The sequence below is a fragment of the Phoenix dactylifera genome, chromosome 17, assembly GCF_009389715.1.
Source record: "Phoenix dactylifera cultivar Barhee BC4 chromosome 17, palm_55x_up_171113_PBpolish2nd_filt_p, whole genome shotgun sequence".
Classification (NCBI taxonomy): domain Eukaryota; kingdom Viridiplantae; phylum Streptophyta; class Magnoliopsida; order Arecales; family Arecaceae; genus Phoenix; species Phoenix dactylifera.
This window is the reverse complement of record NC_052408.1, coordinates 5,405,651-5,420,335: the sequence shown is the minus strand read 5'-3', so window position 1 is coordinate 5,420,335 and position 14,685 is coordinate 5,405,651. Positions and strand designations below refer to the sequence as shown.

General features: G+C 40.9%; 2 protein-coding genes across 2 annotated transcripts; one reads left to right on the top strand and one right to left on the bottom strand.

The window, feature by feature from the left end:
• Nucleotides 1–1,309: 1,309 nt before the first annotated feature.
• Nucleotides 1,310–5,009, top strand: LOC103721162 (elongation factor-like GTPase 1). The gene is given in 3 exon segments (XM_008811241.4): nucleotides 1,310–1,563; nucleotides 1,790–3,890; nucleotides 3,892–5,009. Coding segments are annotated over 2 exon segments (3,081 nt in total). The 5' UTR covers nucleotides 1,310–1,563; nucleotide 1,790; the 3' UTR covers nucleotides 4,873–5,009.
• An 8,095-nt stretch (nucleotides 5,010–13,104) lies between these two features.
• On the bottom strand, nucleotides 13,105–14,518 carry LOC120104339. The gene is made up of 2 exons (XM_039115264.1): nucleotides 13,841–14,518; nucleotides 13,105–13,191 (listed from the first exon to the last, which is right to left on the bottom strand). The coding sequence occupies exons 1-2, from the start codon at nucleotides 14,516–14,518 to the stop codon at nucleotides 13,105–13,107; spliced, it is 765 nt and encodes a 254-aa protein (XP_038971192.1).
• Nucleotides 14,519–14,685: the final 167 nt, after the last annotated feature.

Sequence of the window (14,685 nt, the reverse complement as noted above, 5' to 3'; positions counted from 1 at the left end):
AATCCCCGAGGGTTAAACCTCTTCAGGGGCTCTTCATAGAGTAATCTTCAGAACCTATTCAATGGGTATTCGAAGATTAGTTGGATCATAGATTAGTTAAGTTTTGAACTTAATAATCTCATTTCAGATCTGATATTAATCATGTAAATATTTTAGTATAATCGTTTAAACGATCCTGGCATATTGATCATGAGTTTTTGTAGTGATGTTTTGAAATATGATTTCTTATGCATGCTAGAATTAAAATGTTTAATTCAATGTTTTCAACTGCGATTTTAAATTAAAAAAACTACGTGTGGCTTGATCCTCCTTATGAAGGGGTACGTAGGCAATCCGAACAGGTGCAGTCACAAATTTTTTTTTAAAATTTCAGCATGCAATCACTGCTAATATCGATGGATCACTTTCAGGCATATGCTCTCCCATGACCAAGTGCACCTCCTGACCACTACTATGCAAGCTCCATAAGAAGCCCCGAAGTAGTTACTCAATCTTCAGTAGAACTGTCCTTGGCACCACCATGTTTGATATGAGATAGATGGGCATGGAGCCAAGTACATATCTGATCAGCATCAACCTACCCATTATAGATAAAGACGCTGCCCGCCATCCCTCCAGCCTACCCTGGATCCGTTACACCAGCCCGACGCACTCTGATACCTGCAGTCTCCTGCCTATGATTGGTATACCCAGGTAGCTCCAGATTCCGTCCTGCTCGGACATCCACAGAATCCTTCAGATCCCCTGTCAATCCCCAGGCGTCAAGCTAGGGCTGAAGGAGATGGTGGACTTCTGAAAATTCACTCTCTGCCCCGACGTAGCGTTGTAGTCGGCTAAAACCATAAAGTTTTCTTTTTACGCGTTTACCTATAAAGATATTTCAGTTATTTTAAATTTAAATTATTTATTTTTTAACTGTGTTAGAAAATAGGAGTGTATATATATATATATATATATATATATATAAAAGATATATATGTAAATTTTGTTTTTTTATTATTTTTTGAAGAAAAAGAAACATTATGCAATTTACCCCAACTCCACCACCGCGTCCTCTCCCCTCTCTAATTTCCCCACCCAGCCTGGCGGAACCGGCATCGTTCGGGCTCCGCCCGGCCCTCCTGTTTGCAATTAGCCCAGGCTAGGCCTGCGACTCGTTCATCTCTCGGCCCGGCCCGAAATATACTTAAACTTTACTTCGAGCTCGAAGGCCATTCTTGCTCTCCTCTCCTGGGCCAGCGACTCGTTGATCTCGGCCCGGCCCGAAATATACTCAGGTTAAAACTTCGAGTTCGAAGCCGATCCCTTCTCTTCCTCTCTTCTCCTCTCTCCTCTCCACGAAACCCTACGGCTGCTCCACTCCACCGCCCCCTCCACCCGCCGACGCCGACGCCGACGCCGACGCCGACCGTCAGATAGAATGATCTCTGGCCCCAGACGGCGAATCTCGACCCCGCGACCCTGCCGTCTTCTTCTCTTCTCTCTCCCAATCCCTTAAGCGCTTCGAACACCTCCTCCAGTCTCCAATCGAGGCTTGAGAACGGTGGGGCGAGGCCAAATAAGGTGACTCTTGCTCTTCATTTCTTTCTTCTCTCTGTCTCCCCTCCTCTTTTGTTAGTTTTTGTTTTGGGTTGCTGTTAATGCTGTTAAACCCTAGAAGATTGGTCGATCCAGGTCTCGGAAATAGATTGTATTCAAACCAGCCATTAACTGGTAGTTTTCGGTAAAATCTTATCATTAATCAATATGAGATTTTTTTTTTTGCTTTCCATTGATTTTGATTGGGCAGGATGGGGGAAGCTGCCTGCCGGAAGATCCGAAACATTTGCATCCTTGCCCATGTCGATCACGGAAAGACAACCCTCGCGGACCATCTCATCGCCGCCTGCGGCGGCGGCGTCCTCCACCCGAAGCTCGCCGGCCGGCTGCGATTCATGGACTACCTTGACGAGGAGCAGAGGCGGGCTATCACGATGAAGAGCTCTTCCATTGCTCTCCGATACAAAGACTTCTCTGTCAACCTCATCGACTCCCCTGGGCATATGGATTTCTGCAGCGAGGTCTCCACTGCAGCGCGACTGAGTGATGGCGCCTTAATTCTAGTCGATGCGGTCGAAGGTGTTCACATACAAACCCATGCAGTTCTACGACAAGCCTGGGTAGAAAAGCTGACTCCTTGTTTAGTTTTGAATAAGATTGATAGGCTGATCACAGAGCTTAAATTGAGTCCAATGGAAGCTTATAATAGATTGCAGAGGATTGTTCATGAAGTGAATGGAATTGTGAGTGCCTATAAGTCGGAAAAATATCTTTCCGATGTGGACTCTCTTCTTGCAGGGGTGGCTGGTGAGGTGAATCTGGAATCGGTGGAGGATGATGAGGAGGACGTCTTCCAACCCCAGAAGGGAAATGTGGCCTTTGTCTGCGCATTGGATGGGTGGGGATTTTGTCTCAGCCAGTTTGCGGAGTTCTATGCATCTAAGCTGGGAGCTAGCATGACTGCATTGCTGAAGGGATTATGGGGCCCTCGATATTATAACACAAAGACGATGATGATTGTGGGAAAGAAGGGAATGGAAGGTGTTAGCAAGGATCGACAGCCTATGTTTGTTCAGTTTGTGCTTAGGCCTGTCTGGCAGGTCTATCAGGCAACTCTTGAGGAAGATGGAGGTAAAAGGATGCTTGAGAAGGTCGTTAAGACTTTCAATTTGTCCGTCCCACCTCGTGAGCTCCAAAATAAGGACCCGAGGGTTGTGCTCCAGGCTGTCATGAGTCGGTGGCTTCCACTTTCTGATTCTATTCTGTCGATGGTAGTCAAGTGCATGCCCGATCCTGTGTCTTCTCAGTCTGCTCGGATTTCCCGATTGCTTCCTAAGAGAGAGCTTGTGGTGAATGATACTGGCCTTAGCTCTGATGTGGTTGCCGAAGCAGAACATGTGAGGAAATGTGTTGAGGCTTGTGATTCTAGCAGTGATGCTCCATGCGTTGCATTTGTTTCCAAGATGTTTGCTGTTCCATATAAGATGCTTCCACAAAGGGGTTCAAATGGAGAAGCACTGAACAATCAGCCTACAGATGAAGTTGGTGAATCGGAGGAGTGCTTTCTTGCATTTGCTAGGATTTTCAGTGGCGTCCTTCATTCAGGGCAGAAGGTCTTTGTGCTCTCTGCTTTATATGATCCATTGAAAGGCGAATCCATGCAGAGGCATGTGCAGGAAGCAGAGCTTCAGCATTTATATTTGATGATGGGTCAAGGTCTGAAACCGGTTTTCTCTGCTAGTGCAGGCAATGTGGTGGCAATACAGGGCTTGGGACAGTATATTTTGAAGAGTGCAACTCTCTCATCGACTAGAAATAGTTGGCCTTTCTCCAGCTTGATGTTTCAAGTGGCGCCTACTCTTAGAGTGGCTATTGAGCCTTCAGATCCAGCTGATATGGGTGCACTTATGAGGGGATTGAGGCTTCTTAATCATGCAGACCCTTTTGTAGAGGTTACAGTCTCTTCTAGAGGTGAGCAGGTGCTTGCAGCTGCAGGAGAGGTCCATCTGGACAGATGTATAAAGGATCTCAGGGAAAGATTTGCCAAGGTGAGCTTGGAAGTTTCACCTCCTCTTGTCTCATATAAAGAGACCATTGAAGGGGAAGGTTTTGCTTTATTAGAGAATGCAAAGGCATTATCCAGTGGCACCGAACATGTTGAAAAAACTACTCCAAATGGAAGGTGTATCATAAGGGTACAAGTAATGAAACTTCCAGGTGCTCTAACAAAAGTTTTTGAAGATAGCGCTGATATTCTGGGTGATATTATAGAGGGCAAGTCAGTAAAGAGAAATGGAAGCTTGAACTTAAATACTCCTATCAATGATGGCAATTCTGTTGCAACACTTAGGAAAACACATTATTGATGCTATAGAAAGTGAAGTAGAATCTCTTTCTGCACAACTCGATAAAGAAAAGACTGAAAAGTATAGAAAAATGTGGTATCGATTTCTTCAGAGAATATGGTCGCTTGGGCCCAGGCAGATTGGGCCAAATATCCTCCTTATTCCAGATTTGAAAGCAGGTAACCTTAATAATTCCAGCCAGGACCAGAAAGGTATTCTCGTACGTGGTTCTTGTGATGTTTCTAGAAGACTTGGCTTTCTGGATGTGGAAACTGATACCGTTTCAATTGTTGAAGATTCAAAAGAAGAAACTGAATCAGTGTGTGTAGAAGCAGAGGCTCTTAAGAATAGCATTGTATCAGGTTTTCAATTAGCCACAGCAGCTGGGCCTCTATGTGATGAACCTTTATGGGGTCTGGCATTTCTTGTGGAACCTTACATCTTTCCTGATAACTCTGGAACTGCCCATCAGCCTGACCAGTATGGTATCTTCAGTGGGCAAGTGATGACGGCTGTGAAGGAAGCTTGTAGGGCAGCTGTGCTGCAAAACAAGCCAAGGCTCGTGGAAGCAATGTACTTTTGCGAGTTAAATACACCCACAGAATATTTAGGTTCCATGTATGCAGTTCTTGCAAGGAGGCGGGCTAGAGTGTTGAAAGAAGAGATGCAAGAAGGGTCTGCCTTGTTTACCGTGCATGCCTATGTGCCAGTTGCTGAAAGCTTTGGATTTGCAGATGAGCTTAGGAGATGGACTTCAGGTGGGGCGAGTGCACTGCTTGTTCTTAGCCATTGGGAAGCACTATCTGAAGATCCTTTCTTTGTCCCAAAGACAGCGGAGGAGATCGAAGAATTTGGAGATGGTTCCAGTGTCCCTCCAAACATAGCAAGGAAGCTTATGAACTCTGTGAGGCGGAGGAAAGGCCTTCCCGTGGAGGAAAAGGTTGTTCAGCATGCAACAAAGCAGAGGACGTTGGCGAGGAAGGTGTAATTGTAATTTAGAATTGAGATATTAATTATTATGTTTTGAACTATACACAAGCAAATTGTTTAATCGTGTAATACGGGATCAAACTCAATTTTCTTGCCAAGTTAAATAAGAGAAAATTTACTTATGCCTTATGATCATGTGATTTTGAGTAAAAAAAAAAAAGATGGGTGATTTTGAAAAGATTATATTGTGGTTTTTCCTCCCTTGTGTTTGCAATATCTTGATTTGGGAGTATTATTCTGGAATCATCCTAGCATGAACAGCAAACTTAGATCTGGTTTCCAAGGTGATACCTTTCTTGTTTGTCTTTCTGTTTCTTTGATATTGTAATCAAAATGTTCCTGCAAAATGGAATTCTGAGCTTGAAATCATTTTTGAACACCTTCCATATATAAAATTCCATTCCTACTTAAAGGTTAAAAAGTTTTCAACAAAGGCCACAGTTTCCATCAATGCAATCTCATTGAATAATATGCCTTGTCAAAATTTTCATTTAGTCTGGCTTAACCCTTGTTCTCAATCATTTTAACTTACGTGAAAATTCATTTGATTCTGCTATCTAAAAAAATTAGTCTATTTACTTATGGTGGCACATTTGATTCTAGTAAAATCCTTTGGTGATTCAGCTGGATAATTTTTGAACTTATGCTTGGCTCCACAAAAAGCTTGTACAGTGAACGTGCCTGTCAGGTATGGTTGAACCTCCAACTTTTTGCTACATAGAAAGCTTTATTGACAAAGCTACAGGAACTTTCTTATATGAATGGGAGAAAAAAATGCCTTGTCTTTTTTATGATATGTTGCCATGTGACAAATGTTAGCCTATTCATAATCCTGACAAGACAGTAACATATCAGTTTTCCCATATTTCTATTGCATTTATATCTTATATTCATAATAGATCTTCTTTAGCAACAAAATAATGGAAAAGAAAGTACTCTGGAGGCAAAAACTCAATAATAGTTGAGTATAAAGAAAACATTTGATTTATCTGCAGTTCTTATTTGCAAGGCTAAGTTTATAATGCTTGCTTATGTTTAGCATGTTTTAAAGAATTGAAAGAGGTGAAAAATTAATGAACATGGAGTATTGGAAATTAAGAAGTAACCTCTTGATGTGAACTAAAATAGAGAGAAATAACAAAATTACGCGACGATAACGCTACTCATATTAACACAACAGGGCAGCACAAATATTTAGCCCAATCTAATGGAGCACAAATGTTTAGCTAACACAAGTAGACATAGCCGGACAAGATTCAAGATTTCCCAGAAAACTAAGGATGATACCTAAGATCTGTAGCTTCCCAGGTTTGTCCGGTAGATAGAACAGTGCCACAGATCTGCCTCATGTGCAGAAATGCAGCAAAGAGGGACCTCAGAGAGCAAGAGCTGCCGTGGTGTTAACCCCTCAAAACCCAAGCTCCCAATGCTTAAAACCCTCCAGCTAGGTGAAGCTCCAACACTCTGGAAGCTTTCTCTGAAAAAATACAGGAGCAAAAGATCCCCAAAACAGAGACTAGCTCCCATGTTATCATGGAAAGTTGGCTTTTAGGAGAAGCTAACACAAAAATCAAACTTTTCACGTAACTCCACCAGCAGCAACAAGTAATTGCAAAGCACCCCCAATGTTGGTCCCATCTCAAGAGATGGACTAGGGACTTAAAAGTACTCCAGATATGGGCCAACTAAACCTAACCAAGACTCAGCACCCAAAACAATGACAAAACTATCCCTGATTACAAACTGAAATTCTGGGTGCCCAAAATACAAATTAGGCCACAAAATATTGATTTATATATGTACGTACAAAAGATACTTCTTGTTTGCTTCATTCCTACCAGTTTAGAAAGAGCTCGACTCCATGCAAGCATTTGAGTTGGCAGGCCTACATAAGCCTTCATTTGGCTTTGTGAACTCTTTTTCACTGCCATTCCTAGTTTTCACCACACATATATCTTCCACTTTATCAAGATTCGAGATTTTCCAGAAATCCAAGGATAATACCTGATCTATGTAGCTTCCCAGGTCTGTCCAGCAGATATGGGCTGGCCTTGTGCACAGAAATGAAGCAACAAGGGGACTGAGAGCTGTTGCGAGATCACTCCTCAAAACCCAAGCTCCTAATGCTTGAAATACTCCAGCTAGGTGAAGCTTCAGCACTCTGAAAGCTTTCTCTAGAAAAATACAACAACAAAAGACATCCAAAATAGAGACCGAATCCCCAATGCCTGTCTCATTTTAAGAAGTGGACTAGGAACTGAAAAAATACTCCAGCTATGGGCCAACTGAACCTGACCAGGACCCAGCACCCAAAATAGTAATTAGGCTGCAAAATACTGGTTTATATACATACATGTAAAAGATGCTCCCTGTTCGAATCATTCCTGCCCGGCTAAGAAGATCTCGACTCCATGTGAGCATTTGCCTACAGAAGTCTTGTTCTAGCTTCTTGGACTCTTCTTCACTAATCCAAGTGCTGTCCCTAAGTGGCCTGTTCTTCCATTTAACTAAGAATCTGAAGTGTCATTCTGAGTGTTCACTACATGTATGTCTTCCACTCTATTTCTTCCTTCTTTCCTGAAGTAAGTTGTTGCCTTCACCATTTTGAGAGTTCTCACAGCCTCCAAACCATCATGATAATCGTACAGATCAGCCACATAAAAAATAGGTGAGATTGCAAACCCATCTGGTAGTTCAACTTCTAAGCATTTTCTCCAAGTTTCTTCAGCACTGTCATGGCCTGATCTTTTACTGATTCAATATATAATAAGTGCCAATAGGAAACCTTTCCGGGCATAGGTTAACTAAATAAATCACCCACATGAAATTCTTTGTGTTGCCAATGTTTGTCTCTAGCTTCCTTGTGCTAAAAGATAACTGAAGTGGAACTTCCTCTTGAATTTCTAAAATGGATTCATCTAGTTCTTTGACATCATCACTTACTTGCCTCGGTATCTACAACACCCTTAGGTGCCCATCCATAGATAGTCTTGAATGGAGACTTTCCATTATACCTATTAATCGAATCATTGTAGACAAATTCAGCTTGCAGTAAAACCATGTCCCATTGCTTTACCTAGCCCCTAACCAAGCTCCTGAGTAAATTGCCAAGGTTTGATCAACATTTTCAGTCTAATCATCTTTTTGTGGGTGGAAAAATGCTATATTGCAAGTTAGTCCCCATCGTCTTCCACAAGGTCTTCCAAGAATAGCTAACTTCCGATCCCGATCAGAGCTAATGGTCTTGGGCAGTCTATGCAATTTGAGTACCTCCACATGCGAAGCATTCAAACTCTTGCTGCAGCAAATAAAATGAGATTTGGAGAAATGATCGACGATAACAAAGATGGAATCCATATGCCCTAGCTGTCCATGGCAGTCCCAGCACAAAATCCATAGAGATGTCAACCATGGTGCTTCTGGAAGCGGTAGAGGAAGGTACAAACTTGTATTTTGATGCTGCCCCTTTGAAGTTTTGATTCTCAAATATTTGAGCAAATATAAGTCAATTTGATTTTCTTCTGTATTTTTGTTTGAAATGATAAAATCGTTTATATGTTTATGATTTAATCAAGTTGTCGCATTTGGGTAAAGCTATGTATTTGAAGGAAGATCCATTTTAAGCTTTGGTGTAAGAGGGCCCTTTTGTTCAGAGTGCAGGTTGATACTTGAGTGGTTGGTGAATCCTTAGTGTGGTGGTATCTTTTTTATTGTTTAATCCATGGTTGTTAAGGGTTCTAAATTGTTGATTGTTCTGGGTGGTTTGGAATTCTACTTTGTGGAAGTCAGGAAAAAATAATCTACTTATAGCTCTTGATTTTTTTCCTTCTTTCCTTAGAGGGCCTGTGTGTACGGATAGGGGCTTGGGGATGTTAAGCGTAGGTTAAGTTGAATGTAGTGTTTTCCCTCCACGTTCATGGTGCCAACCAGTGAGTCATTCTGTCAATTAGTTGGATCAAAGCAACGTCTAAAATACCAGTGTCAATACCATATGATTTCCTTATCGGTAACTGTATGAATCGTTATGGGGTGTGGTACCCGCATTTTAGACCTTAAGTGCTGGAGTGTCAAATTGAAATACAAAACCAACAAGCACTGAAACACAATCAATATTTTTCCCATTTTGGATAATTATTGTACTCCAGCTTTTTAATTAGTTAAGTGACAAGAGGTTATTTTAACTTATTGTAGCAAAAGCTGATTGGAATTTTTGATCAAAAATTTCATAGACTTTCCAAAACTGATATCATTTATATGGGATAAGACTTTCAGGCTAATGTTAAGGTATTGTCAACTAGCAAGGAGATAGTTATGAGAATATTATAAACTTTTTCACTTGTTGTGCTGTCTCAGAAATGTCGTACTAAGAGCTGTGTCCCTCTGCACAAACTGTTCAGTGCAACATTTAAGCGAAGATACCAGGATCATTTAAGTCATTTATTAACTTTTTTCATGTAAAATCCTTTTACAAGATCTTCCAAGAGATTCCATTTGTAGTTGATCATGGTTGCTAAGTGCAATATCCATGGTTTGAATTCAGTCATTGGAAAGTTGTTATCTATAGTAAGCGAATACAGTGAGTTGATCTATCACTTTTCTTTGCTTTATTTTTGCTCACTTTCCTAGACACTCGTGAAATAATTATCCTGCATATGTGTTCATCTTAGGAAATTCTGGCTATCTTCTCAGGCTATTGCCTGTTTATTTTTGCAAGCTAAAGCAACTAAGGCTATGTTTGGGATTGCTGTTGGCATTAGAGCTTTTAGAGCTTTCAAAAGTAGAGCTTTCGAAAAGTAAAGCTTTTTGAAATAAAGCTTTTATAAAAAGCTATTTGTTGTTTGGTAACTACATTTTTAAAGTGTTGCGAAACTTTAATATGTGTTTGGTAAACAAACTGAGAAAATACTTTTAGTATGACAAAATGACCATAAAGGACATTGCATAGTATTATACAATAGAGCATAATAAAATATAATATATATTAATACATAAATATATAATATAGTATAATATTACTATAATGTAATATAATATTATTATAATATAGTTAATATAATATTGTATATTATAGCATCTTCGAAGTTCTCTCTTCAGATTCTGCTTTTATTGAATGTGAAACTAGACTTGACTTGTTGGAGATTATACAAGTTGCACTGCTATAATAGGAAAATCTTTAAATACAAGCACCAACAAGGTTTGGTGAAACTTATGGAGCACCAACAAGGTTTGGTCTCTTAAATACAAGCACACCTCATGACAGAAGTTTTGCTAACCAAGATAATTTTTTTTGGCATCTGACAGATCTTTCAGATAAAAGTCCAACAGATCTCTGTTTTCAATGCAACATTTATAAGGGAGGGAGAGGCAAAAACTATAAACAGAAATGTGCTTCATTATTTCTATTCAGTTTTTTTCGTCGATATGTTATGCATTAGTATCTTTACATTTTTAAAATTTTTAAGGATGAGAAAACTTGGTTCTCTATTGTTTCTCCTCTACATATGAAGTGATGATTGCTGGTTGTGTTATTTATGGGATGAATTTCCTGCAGGTTGGTCACTTTAGATTCTTTGCTTCTGACAATTCAAGAGAAAATCAAATTGGCAGAGATGATGAGTGAGGCACACATGAAACACCCCAAAGAAATTGCAAATAGAGCGGACGAAGTGAAGAAATCACTTCAGGTTAGCTAAGTTCTTTAAATATCTTTAGTAACTTGTCGAGTAGTTGTAGTTGGTCGGTATTGATACTAATTCAGATCTAAGTATTGCATAAAAATCTATGGCCTGGACTCTCTGCAATCATATCTGTTTCTGTTGTTCTTTATCTATGTTTGTCCTTTGTTATTCTAATTTTATTCTCTTTCTTTTGGAGTCCAATATTATAATGTATACCAGTTACATTCTCTGGCAGTATATGCCGTAGTAAACTGGTTACAGTAAGCTGCTTGCCAATATGAGCAATGTCAGTCGAGGTGTCTTACTTGGTGGCAGAAGTTAAACACTTAAAGCAGGATGGCCTGGGCTTACAAGGATGAACAGATTGGCTACAAGCCGACCCAAGATGTAATAACCTACCTTTAAGGGACTACATAAAGCCACCTTTACTTTGCCTGTGCCTATGTTTAACTAATGTTCATCTGACAACGATTTTCAAAGAAAAGATTGAAAGAGAGATCCACTTCTATTATCCTTGCATTTGGATTGCATCAAAAATTTCACCATCTTGCCTTAATAAATTTTATAGTGTAGGAGGTGGTAGTGAATCTGATAGAGGCAAGAAGTAGTTGCTGGATTTGTCCCCTCATTTCAAACAATTAGATGCCTTTCATGCCCTCAGCCATATGCCCAGGCTTTGCAAACTCATGTACCAATGACGGCATTACGCTCAAACTTATTTTACTTTCATTTTGAGCCATTCCCTCTTCTAAATCTGCTGGTATTGTGGTATTATGCTGTGAAATACCTGAATTTTAGCTGAACTTGATTTATTTCTACTGATGCTGATCCTGGTTACAGTAGTTGGCGAATGGAGATCTTGAGCAGCCTCCACCGCCACCCTGCAGGGAAAAGGAAAGGGCTTGCAAGCAGGATGCTCTGTCTTAAAGGGTAGGATCATGTTATAATAACCATGGCCGTGACCTTAAACTGGCACAAGCTATGGTAATAAATTGCTTTTGCTTAAAGCTTTTGAATATTTTTACTTGAAATCCGCATCAATGTGCTTGTGTCTGTGAGAGTGAGAGAGAGAGAGAGAGGATGGACGGGAACCGGCAAAAATTCAGGGTGACACAACCTGTATGCACTCTTATGATTGCTATTTTGTCAAGACATTACTTAATATTTACTAACTAATAGAAATTGTAGATAACTTTTATGAATGCCAAATGAAGTCCTACCATATTCCATGGAATGGAGCCGTTAAAAATACGTTGTTCCGACTGTTTATTGTAACACCATGATAACAGCCATATTACTATGCCCATTACATTGTAAGCTTACGTGCTCATAGCATAATTAAAGTGCTATAAAGCTGTTCAAACCATTGCAACATTATTTTTACCAAATCATGGTTTTTTCCTACTTGATAAGAATGTTTGAAAATGTCACCGCCTGAGGAGCTAAAGCTCCCATATCTAGATGGAAAGGTTAGGCACAAAAGACAGAGAGCATGTTGACAATCTGGTAGTTAATTTTGATTCTGAGGCACGAGTAAGTGTAAAGAGTATGGTGAAAAATACTGTAAAATTAAAAAAAGCACTCCTTGAATGAGATAAGGAAGACTTTAAAGTCAAAGTTGGACCATGCAAAAATATATTAGTATAGTTTTTTATTTTTTTTTTGTCTTTGTCGACTTGAATGCTTAGAGTTTGAAAGTCGATAGGTGTTTGAAGGGATCCGATGCGTTGCTGTTAACCAGTCAAACTCCGTCTCCTCCTGGTTTTTGCCTTCTTTTGCCGCTCGTGCGATTGAGATTGTCTTCCATACAGCTTGCGGCATATGCGCCGTCCGTTTATTCGACTTCTGCGAGCCGCCTTCAATGCCATGATGGAATTCAATGGCCAGCTTGGTGTTCTGTGAATCAGGCTGTCTTGTGTCGTTTTTTCAATTGGGTTGGATACTTGCCATGTTCTCATTGTGGGAATAGAGGAACGAAAATCCTCATCACTTGTTGGGTGGTCCAATTGTAGTGGAAGAATCTGATCTAGATCTTCTGGTGCATATGGGGGCAATAAGAGACTGGTGGATTCCTTCCTTGGAGAACTTGATCATCTGCAAGTGCTTGCGTTGCTTTGCTTCGCATTACGAACCCTAGAGCAGTGACAATTACCTTGTTTCTTCTTGTTTTTTCTTGTTTGCGACACACATCGATCTAAAACCTCTTTTCTCGAGCATGGAATCGGGGGAGATCGACTAACAATCAAGTTTCGATGAATATGATTATTGAAAATAAGGTCGACATTTTGCACGCATTCTTTGGACAACCTAAGGTTGGTGTTATGATTGATGGCTATAGAATATTGATTGCATTTGATTCAGAAATAAAACATGAATAACTTTATAATAAAGGGTGTTTAAGCCGAACAGTTTATAAAGAATAAAAAAAGAAACAAGTGAAAACCTGATTATTCATGGAATATCTAGTTTAAGAGGAGACTCAAATAAATTTGCTTCTCAAATAAATCACTGTTTCATTCCTTTCACTTGTATTTTTATGAATAAAAATACTCTCAATCTACAGTTATCTCAAAATTTCCAAGATGAAGATAAACATAAAGTTGTGAAATAACTATCTCTATTCCATATTTTTTTGTTTCCTGACCAAATGCAAATGTAAGGATAATCAATCACCTGGCATAGAGAGCGATCATGATGGATCTGTCAACACCAATTCCCCATTCAAGCCTTGTCGCTGTCTAACGATAAAACTTTGTCTTGCTTGCTCCTATACTATCTTTTTTGAGGGATCTTATCCGGTTTCAGCTCTTAGGATCTTGTCAAAATGGCAACTTGTCCAATAATTGGCATCTCATTTGCAAGCAAGGCTGGATTGGCCCCTCATGCCCACTAATGGTGCTCTGAATCTAGATTGTTGGACAATTTAAAGGGGGAAAGGAAGGCAGTTTGGCTTGCTGGCTTATATGGTACCTGAGGGGGCAAATGGGCACCACCAGGGGCCCAAAGTGAAATCTAACAACTCGGATAGCGTGCTTCTCAATATACCACTTTGGCATTTCAAGGGACCCCTCTCTCTCTCTCTCTCTCTCTCTCTCTCTCTCTCTCTCTCTCTCTCTCACACACACACACACACACACACACACACACACACACACACGCATATGGTGATATAAGATGCTACTATTTTTTTTTTTTTTAGTGTAAACGGCAATTTCATATAGCTCTAACGTGAGTACACCTTGCCATATCAAAAAAAAGCAAAAAATACAGTAGGGGCGGGAGCTCTACCGTGGAAGTCCAACAGATCTCCCCTGAATGCCGTGCAACGTAAGAGGCGACCCAGTCTGCTACACTGTTCGTCTCCCGGAAAACATGTACTGCCTCAAAATCGTCCATCTCCAAAGCCATCCTGCGGGTCTCACGAATGAGAGGATGTCCATCACCATATCTATCCGCACCCTGAATCCAATCGATCACTATAGAGGAATCCCCCTCGAGGTGCACCCGCCTAGCACCAAGCACCCGCCTCGCGTAGGATACGCCCTCCCAAGCTGCCCGTAGCTCAGCTCCCACTACTGTGAGCCCAGGCGTACATCGGCCACCCGCCACAACCAGGCGTCCAAGATGATCTCTGATGACGAATCCAACCCCGCCGGACCTCCCCTCTAATGCTACACTACCATCAAAACTCACCTTGAGATAACCAAGGGGTGGGGGCACCCAAGAAGCAAACACAAACCTGGGCACTAAGACAGCACAATGAGTACCCCAGATGTCCCTGGCCGTCCCAAGAGAACACAAGTCGAGACCGGAAGAAACCTCCCCAGCCTGAAGCACAGCTCTGTCCACCACCATCCTCGTCGGGAACCTCCTGCCCTCAAACAAACGTGCATTCCGATCCAACCAAATGTGGTAGGCCAGATATGCTCTAAGTATCCCCGCCTGGGCAAACCTAGGGCTCCGCATGGAAGCTCTCAGCAAATGTAACAAATCCTGTGCAGACTCCACAGAACAAGGAAGAGGAACAGGTGACCTCCTCTATATCTCCCTAGCCCTGGGACACTGCAACAGGACATGCTCAATGGTCTCCACGGCGTCTGTGCACATCTCGCAAAAACTGAGGGATCCGCACT

Coding starts and splice junctions, on each gene's coding strand:
- LOC120104339 (XM_039115264.1), bottom strand. CDS start 14,518: ATGCGGAGCCCTAGGTTTGCCCAGGCGGGGATACTTAGAGCATATCTG. Junction 13,192..13,840: donor AGATCTGTTGGACTTCCACG/GTAGAGCTCCCG, acceptor GCATTTGGTCAG/GAAACAAAAAAATATGGAAT.